Below are 9705 nucleotides of genomic sequence, written 5' to 3'. Positions count from 1 at the left end.
TAGCTTTAGGCCACAAACGTTGTCAAGCAGCCATGAGTTTCTTTGCATATATATATGGTCACATCACCCAAATTTAAAAAGAAATTATTTCTCTCCCTTTTTATATAATGTACTTTCTTTTTTAGTTTATCCAAAGAAAAATAAGATAATTTAATTTTTAACTTTGTATTTTATCTTGTAATAAAATGCTTTTTAGTTACACAAATATTTACACTTGTTTTAGATATTAAATTTTAAAAGTCTTTCTATATGTCTTAAAGGTCGTGCTCATTCAATAAATATCACATAAAATACAACGGAGGAGGACTATTATTCAAACTTGGCGAGCAAGGAAGATACAACAACGCTGGTGCTTCCTATATACTATATAAGAGACCATCATTTAGTGATCAAACATTCACATACACTTGATCAAGTGTTGTTATATATTATTTCTAAGTGAAAAAAAGGAGAGAAATTAATTAAGATGATGATGATGCAAGATGTTTGGACTCAGTTGGGTCCAACCATTGCAGCAATCATGTTCACTTGGACCATGTACCAGAACTATTTTCCTCACCAACTTCGTGGCCATATTAGGAGGTATACAGATAAAATCATAAGTTATTTCTACCCTTATATGCACATTATTTTTCATGAATATGATACTGATGGCTGGTTCGAGCGGAGCAAAGCTTATGTTGCAATCGAAAGATACCTGAGTAAGAACTCCTGCACACAAGCTAAGCGTCTCAAAGCCAACGTAGTAAAAGATGGTCAATCTGTTGTCCTAACAATGGATGATCACGAGGAGATAACCGATGAATATAAAGGCGAGAAGGTTTGGTGGATTTCGAGCCAAAAATTAGCCAACAAACAGACAATTTCATTGTGGAAGGAGGATGACAAGAGGTATTTCAAGCTCAAATTTCACAGAAAGAATCGCGAGCTTATCACCAATTCATACTTGAAGTATGTGTTGGACGAAGGGAAGGCGATTGCTGTTAGAGAAAGGCAGAGGAAGTTGTACACAAACAATAAGGGAGAGTCAGGTGGTTATAGATATAGGGGTTGGAGGATATGGAGTCAAGTAGTGTTTGAACATCCATCAACTTTTGATACTTTGGCTATGGATCCAAACAAGAAACAAGAGATTATGGATGATCTCCAAACATTTAGAAAATCAAAAGATTATTATGCCAAGATTGGCAAGGCGTGGAAGCGTGGTTATCTTCTTTATGGTCCTCCCGGGACAGGTAATGTTAGAATTTTGTCCTATTTTTTAATTTATTAGGACTGTCTTTCTTGAAAAATAGGAAAAAAGACTTCTAAATAGGAATAAATCACCTTCATATGTTTCTTGGTAGAAAAGTTTTGGCCATCCATAAATTGAGTATCTCTGAATATTCTCTTATAGTAGATTGACTTAGGTCAACTGACCTAATTATAATATAGTATATTATGCCATTTTAGTATAATTCTCTTTGTCATTTCATTTATATTCGCCAAGATTTGCTGTATGAGCTCTTCATGTTATTTTCGATTCCAAACAGGTAAGTCTAGCATGATTGCGGCTATGGCTAATTTCTTGGAATATGATATCTATGATCTTGAATTGACAGCGGTTAAGGACAATACCGAGCTAAGAAGGTTGTTGATAGACACTACAAGTAAGTCTATTATTGTAATTGAAGACATCGATTGTTCCCTTGACCTTACCGGTCAAAGGGAGGAGAAGAAGAAGAAAGACGAGAAAGATAAAGAAAAAGATGAGAAAGATGCCATTGTGGAAAAGATGAAAAAAGGAGAGGCGAAAGAGAAAAGTGAAGTAACTTTATCTGGGCTTTTGAACTTTATTGATGGTTTATGGTCAGCTATTGGTGGTGAAAGGCTTATTGTTTTCACTACTAACTATGTGGAAAAGCTTGATCCTGCTCTAATTCGGAGGGGTAGAATGGATAAACATATTGTGTTATCCTATTGTTGTTTTGAGTCGTTCAAGGTGCTTGCATATAATTATCTTGACGTCGAATCTCATGATTATTTTCCTGAGATTCGACGTTTATTGGGGGAAACTAATATGACTCCTGCTGATATTGCTGAGAATTTGATGCCTAAGTCTTCAAAGGAAAATGCAGATACTTGCTTGAAGAGATTGATTGAAGCTCTTGAAAATGCCAAGGAGGAAGCAAAATTGAAGGCTAAGGAAGAAGAAGAGAGAGCAAAGGCTGAGAAGGAGAAAGAAGTGAAAGAGAAAGAGGAAAAAAAGAAAAAATTAGCAGCTGTTGATGGTGTAAACAAGAATGAGAAGTCAGAGAGTAATGGTACTGAGGAAAATGGTAGTGCCAAGGAAAATGGTGATGTTAGCAAAGATTGATCCTCTGGAAATGTTTGATTAATTAGAAGTTACAAATAAAATGTTGAGGTGTTTTAGCTCTTTATGTTTTGTACAATTGGCTATTAGGTGTACTTGTGAAGTTTATTTTATGTCTTAATAACTGTGTGACCTATAGGTCAGGGCTTCGAGCCTTAGAAGCAGACACTAATACTTACATTAGGATAGACTACTGTCTACATCACACCCTTAGAGTGTTGTTCTTCCCTAAATCATTCGTGAACACGAGATACTTTGTACACTGGATTGTTTTTTTTTTTTTGTGCTGGTACAATAGCTAGTCTAAGTTGTCATAGAATTAATGGTTTGTTACATTTACTAATAATAATAATAATTTTTAAAAAAAAAACATTTTCGTATGTTAGAGATATCAAATTTTTCGTTTAAATTTCGGAGTTGATCGATTTCACTAAGTATTGCAATTATGAAAGTGGTATTATGCAGTTGGTGAGATTAATAAGTTATAAGCAATTAAGCATATACATCAGTAGCTATTTAATAAACGATTGGTTCATTTTCAGCAACTGTGCATCTTAATATGGTTCACGTGTAGTAGATTCATAATAAAATGGGGATATATACTATAGCAATTGGCAACTAATTATAATACACTTGTATTTAACTTCTAGAAGCCAAAATAATTTTATGTTGCGCCACCAAGTGTAGAAAGATTATACTATAATTTAACGAGTTAAATAAAATTAATTTTAACTTTATAAATAAAGCTAAAGGAAATTACGTGTTCATCACTTAATATGTTTTCATTGACGAAAATTAATTCATATGTACTTCTTTAGTGTTTATAGGAAAGAAAGAAGTATAAATGATCTATTGTTGCGGTATGAATGATTGTAAAAGAACTGTTACATTGGAAAGAACTAACAGTGCTTTTTAAAACTTTTTCAATGTGGTGTCGCAACCAAGTTGATATGGGGGGATAAAGATAAATGCATTTTTGAGAGGTTAAAAATGTGAAAATATATTGTTAACTTGTTAGTGTAATTTGTTAATCGTGTAACTTGTGGAAATAGTTCACATGCATTGTGTAATTTGTGGCTGATTTTAAGAACCATTTTAAAATGTTATCAAAAGGTAAAGAACTATTCTGGAATTTTGAAGTGGTAGCGTATCACATAGACGATTTTGTTAGGACCGAAAATAATCAGGTGTCATGTGAAAGCTAGTAAAGTAAACTTTCAGCGACGATAAATCAAATAACAAAAGAGAAATATACCAAAAGAGACATAAACATTTAATATGGTTCGGTCAACTGACCTACATCCACAGATGGAGATGAGCAATCCACTATATAAAGGGAGAGTACAAAATATCGAGAGAACACCTCACGAAAAACACAAGTGACACAATAATGCTTGTCTCGTAAAGTTCTCCCCCTAAACACGACTCTCAAACCTCATATGACTACATTGTGGATGTTGCTGAATGAGAAAGTCGGATCTTCAATTTATAGAACTCCAAACTTTTTCCTACAAGAAAAGGGACTAGCCAAATATAGAAGAATTATATTTTTCTTCTAGCAAAGGAAAACCTCAATTATGATAAATATGTTTTCCTTTCCTTCATCAGATAGGAAAATCAATTATGATAAGAAAATCTGGAAAAATACCTAACAGGTTTCTGTTACACAGGGCTAGATCATTTTTCATTTTGATAAACCTAAAAGGGCGAAAAGTTTTATGATGTGCGTCACACAACTGATATTAGATGTATGTGAGGCCTCTTTTTATCTCACAAATTTATAAATTAATATCTTATATTTTTGGATTCACAAAATTATAAAACAAAAAAAGACCTCACACAATTAGTGTCAGTCGTGTGAGGCACAAAATAAAAAAAAAATAAAAGGACTATTACAGATATGGGTCATTTTGAATGTACCTCAAAGATGAGGGACTGCTGCGGGTTTTTCTCAAATTATTCCAAAATTATTTTTCCAAGAGTGAATTCATGAATTGGCTCAAGAGAGGCCAAAATCATATTAAATAGTAGTATTTATTGTTACTTTAATTTTTAAATGTTAAATTTTAATAGTATTTGATTTTATATAAATAATAGCGAATTTTCACAAATGATCCATTTCGAGGCCACTATGTTTGACCACTATTTGGATTTATTTTCCTACATTCAGTGGCGAAACTAAGATTTTCATCAAGAAATGTTAAAACATAAAGAGCTATATATGAAGAAATCAAGAGGAATCAACAGAGAAGCACTGGAGACCCGCCCTTTGCGACCAACAATTCCACTTCTGTGGAGAAGCACCGGAGACCCACCCTTTGCACCTGCGGAACAAGCTCCGCTCCTGCGCAAATGCAGATGCCAAAAAAAATCTCGCATTTGCACTGCCCTTCGCTTATGCGCCTAAACATACCGTATCTGCGCCTTCGTATATGCGAAGAAAATTCCGCATTTGCAGTCTCTTGCTCCCAACAGCACTCTTCGCTTCTGCGATGCCACTGCCATTTTTGTGGCTCTGCACCTGCGCTCATATCTCCGCAGGTGCGATCAAACCAGAACCCCTGCCAAACTAGCCTTAGCCAAAATAATTCGAACCTCATTTGAGCCACTCGGGACCCCTGTCCGAATATACCAACAAGTCTCATAACATAACATGGACCTACTCGAGGCCTCAAATCACATATAACAATATCGAAACGTCGAATCTCGCCTCAATTCAAACTTAAATAAACTTTTGAACTTCAACTTCCAAAACTCATGCCGAAACATATCAAATCAACCTGGAATGAACCCAAATTTTTGCACACTAGTCCCAAATGACATAATGAAGTTATTCCAATTCTCGGAACCATGATCCGAACCCGATATCATCAAAGTCAACTCTCGGTCAAACTTATGAATATTCCAAACCTTCCAATTTCTAACTTTCGCCAGTTAGTATCGAAACATTCTAGAAATATCTAAATGCAAATTCGTGCATATGCCCAAATCTAAAATAATCATCCAGACATAACGGAACCATCAAAACTCTGATCCGAGGTCAAGTAATAAAAAGTCAAACTTGGTCAACTCTTCCAAATCAATTCCGAATAACCTGAAAATCAAAACCGACGATTCACACAAGTCATAATATATCATACGATGTTACTCAAGACTTCAAATGGCTGAATGGCATGCAAATTCTCAAAATGACCTGCTGGGTCGTTATATATATCTTGGTCCATCAGGCACTCCAGGCGTCATTTTAATTCCTATGAAGCTCACACGGTCTGACAATTACAGGTTATGAAGTACGACGATGAAAGTTTCCTTGTTAGGGAAGCGGAAAGGGTTTGTGAATGGTACTCGCACAAAAGAATCATGTAAAGCAGAGTTACAGGACCAATGGGAGATTTGCAATGTAATTATTCTCTCGTGGCTTATGAATGCAATATCTACATAACTCCTTTGTGGAAATGTAATGACCCAACCGGTTATTTTGAGAATTTGCATTTCGTTTAGTTGTTTGAAGTGTTGAATAGCTTCATATGACATATTATGACTTATATGAATCATTGGTTTTGATTTTCAGATGGTTCAGGATCGATTTGGAAGAAAGATTCTCATGTTAGAAGCTTTGAGTTGGAAGAGTTGACCAAGTTTGACTTTTGTGCATTTTACCCTAGACCAAAAGTTTTATGGTTCCATTAGGCCCGGATGGTGATTTTAGACTTGGGCATGTGCCCAGATTTTCAATCGGGTTCTTCTAGCAGGTTTCGGCATAATTTGGCGAAAGTTGGCAATTTGGAGTTTTGAAATATTCATAAGTTTGATCGGAAGTTGACTTTGATAATATCGGGTTCGTATTTTGTTCCGAGAGTTGGAAAATTTTTGTTATGTGATTTGGAACTTGAGTGCAAAATTTGAGGTCATTCCGAGTTGATTTGATGCGGTTCGGCGCGAGTTTTGGAAGTTGAAAGTTCAAAAGTTCATTTACTTCGATTTAAGGTGTGATTCGCGGTTTTGATGTTGTTATGCTTGATTTAAGACCTCGAGTAAGTCCTTGTTAGGTTATGATACTTGTTGGCATGTTCGGGCGGGGTCCCGAGGGGCTCGGGTGCATTTCAGATTGATTTCGGACCATTTCGGAGTTGCATGAGATTGCTAGTTTTCTTGTGTTTCAGTTGTGCTTCGCAATCGCGGGAGAGGGGACGCGTTCACTATTGGTATTTTTGTCAATTGAGTTGTTTGCGTTTGCAAAGGATACATCGCGTTCGTATATAGTGAATTTGGCCGGAGACGATTTGTGATTCGCGTTCTCGATAGAGCTTACACATTTGCGGAAGGTGGCCTGGTCTGTGCATTGCGTTCACGTAGGACGCGAACGCAAAGGGTTATTCAGGGGTTGTGAAGATTTACTTTGCGAACACGAGGCTATTACCGCGTTCGCAAAGGGTATTACTGGAACAGTATTATAAAGTACTCTATACATGCTGAAGGTACTCATATTTCCACTCAATATATGGCACCATATGGTACTCATGTTCCACTAAAAAAAACTTCTAGGAGTTCCATACAACATATTTTGCTAAAGGATTGTGTTACATTTCATAAAGGAACTATCAGGTATCCTATCACTAACTACCTCTCCTATAACGGTATCACTCTAAAATATCAAAGTTACTTGTCTAAGTTCTGTGCACTGGTTGAACTTAAAACCTCCAAACAAGCTGCAAAGGATGTTAGGTGGCTTGAATCAATGAAGTAGGAGATCAAAGCTTTGGATAAAAAAATAGGTATATAAAATGAAGTATCAAGCAAATTAGGACATTGAAAGGTTTAAGACAAGGCTAGTTGCAAAAGATTATAGCCAATAGGAAAACCTTGATTACCATGACACTTTCTCCCATGTGGTAAAGATGGTGACTGTGAGCCAATAGGAAAGCCTTGATTACCATGACACTTTCTCCCATGTGGTAAAGATGGTGACTGTGAGACCATTAATAGCTCTAGTAGTTTCAAATGGCTGGCATTTGTATCGTATGGATGTGTACAATACTCTCTCAAGGTGACCTTTGTGAAGAGGTCTACATGGACATGCCTGAAAGTTTTAGGAAATAGGGGGAGCATAAGGTTTGCAAGTTGCTCAAATCTTTATATGGGCTCAACCATGCATCAAGACAATGGAATATCAAGTTGTTTGATGCACTAGTGGAAGCAAACTTCATCCAGAGCAATTGAAAATGCCAGAAGGCATGGTGATCATTTTAGTTTATGTCGATGACTTGCTTATCACAAGAAACATTGATCATCTGATTATTGAGGCAAAGCAGGTGTTTTACCAAAAGTTAAAACTGAAGGTTCTAGATGAGCTCAAATAATTCTTGGGCATTGAAATTCTAAGGTCCAAGGCTAAGGTGATATTGAACCAGAGAAAGTATGTCCTAGAACTCATATCTGAGACGGGACTCAATGGCACTAAGCCAACAATCACTCTAGATGATGTACAATGATCTGCTTCTAGATGATGTTGGGCAGTATCAAAGGTTGATTGGTGGAATGATTTATGTAGCTACAACAAGGCCTAACATCAGCTATATCACCCATACCTTAAGCCAGTTCATACAATAACCTAAGAAGTCTCATTGGGAGGCTGCTCTTAGGGTGGTTAGATACTTAAAAAAGGCCCAAGGGAATTTGGTTGACGTCTGTTGATAACGCCTAACTATGCCCTTTAAAGGACAAAGCGGTCGCTGCAAATATAATCCGGTTTTAAATCCGAAATCGAATCCTTAGGGAACTAACCTATCTATTACACTCTACTGCAATGTTATTATCAACTCAACCAATCTCTAGATGCAAGATTTTTGATCAATAAAGATTGGGTTTTTGTTTAACTACTTCAACTACTATTAAAAATAATAGTAAGCTAAAACAAAGATAATTCAATGGTAAAAAGGTCTAGAGCAATGATTTCCCCAATTGCTAGTTTAGGTCTTGACTCTTCCACTATAATCTCGTCGTATTACTCTATGAGAATTAAGAGTTATGGGTTATCGTAATTATCTCTCGATCAACTACAATAATTTACTAGAGCATTCTCTCGAACTACTCTAGCTGACAATAGTTATGCAACTCTAAATTATCCCACCAAAGTTTTGTTATCTCTAAACTCACTTTTAAGTTCAAGTAATGAATCTCTTCAATTACCCAAAAGTGGTGTTGTTCAACAGCTATCTAACCTAATATTTCCTCTTAAGCAATATAAGGTAATGAGACACGATTAATCAAGGGCTCATTCGATTAATCACCATACAAAATGTAGTTGAACAATCATATCATAAATCCGGCTCGATTATAACAACTTGACTCAAATCTTCAACTAACAATTGATTTCATCAACCCTAGATAAGTATTTAGCTACTCATAACAAAATAAGAGAAAACTACTAAATTGTTCATAATGTAAAATTGCAAAAATTAAAAGGAGATAGAAAAAACTCTAATGTTTGGTTGATCTTCTCACTCTTGTTCTTGCCTCCAAAAGTAGTCTAAAATCAGCTTAGCACAATCTTGGGCGAGTTTCTAAAGCATATAAGGGTTTTACAAAAGTTTCCCTGATTTTACAATTTGGTCCTCAAACTTTCCAGCAGCGTGAACAGTGCACCGCGGTTGCGGTCGACCGCGGTGAATGTTGACCTTTATGCCTTACGTTGTTAATCTACCGCGGTTCACCGCGGTAGCAGTGGCTTTCTTGCCCAGGCCATTTATGCTTCTTTGTGTTCGGGTACTTCTCGAGTGGGCGTTTTTCTTCACATTATCGCCTCCAAAACACTCCATGTTGCTTCCTCTCATATAATATTTCCTGCTAAACAAAAGAACACTATTTAGAGTATTTTGTTGGCAATTTATCTATAAAACAACAATAAAGTATGGTCATATTAAGGTGTAAATATCAACTATAGAGCCTACTATCAACACCACACACTTAAATCATTCCTAGTCCTCGAGCAATCCACCACGCTCCATCAAAATTCCTTCCCTAAGCTTTTCCTTTACGACTCACACCATGAACATTTTACAAAAGTTTTACCTAGTAGTGTACAACCTTTATCTCAAGAGTCAAACCTTTTATGCCATGCAACATCAGCACTTACTCAAACCACTCTATACAAGAGTCAAGACTTACCTTTCCTTCGTGAATCATATGCCCTTACATCACACAAGAGAGTAGTTCCACATATGATGATAATTAGAACAAGTAGGAACTAAGATAGACAAAATTCACTCACTCTCAGAAAGAACGTTCACATGCCACAAAGATGCACCATAGGCTTGCCCGTAGTGTAATACTTTACTAATTGAGCCCATTTA

General features: G+C 36.2%; 1 protein-coding gene across 1 annotated transcript; it reads left to right on the top strand.

Annotated features, from left to right (window-relative positions):
• Positions 1–386: 386 nt before the first annotated feature.
• LOC104224261 (AAA-ATPase At3g28580-like) lies at positions 387–2615 on the top strand. Its single transcript, XM_009775870.2, has 2 exons — positions 387–1235; positions 1533–2615. Exons 1-2 carry the CDS (start codon positions 467–469, stop codon positions 2354–2356), a joined length of 1593 nt encoding a protein of 530 aa, XP_009774172.1. The 5' UTR covers positions 387–466; the 3' UTR covers positions 2357–2615.
• Positions 2616–9705: the final 7090 nt, after the last annotated feature.

The sequence above is a fragment of the Nicotiana sylvestris genome, chromosome 10, assembly GCF_000393655.2.
Source record: "Nicotiana sylvestris chromosome 10, ASM39365v2, whole genome shotgun sequence".
NCBI classification, from domain to species: Eukaryota; Viridiplantae; Streptophyta; class Magnoliopsida; order Solanales; family Solanaceae; genus Nicotiana; species Nicotiana sylvestris.
The sequence above is the reverse complement of the archived record's forward strand: the minus strand, read 5'-3'. Positions and strand labels throughout refer to the sequence as shown.

Coding starts and splice junctions, on each gene's coding strand:
- LOC104224261 (XM_009775870.2), top strand. CDS start 467: ATGATGATGATGCAAGATGTTTGGACTCAGTTGGGTCCAACCATTGCA. Junction 1,236..1,532: donor TTATGGTCCTCCCGGGACAG/GTAATGTTAGAA, acceptor GATTCCAAACAG/GTAAGTCTAGCATGATTGCG.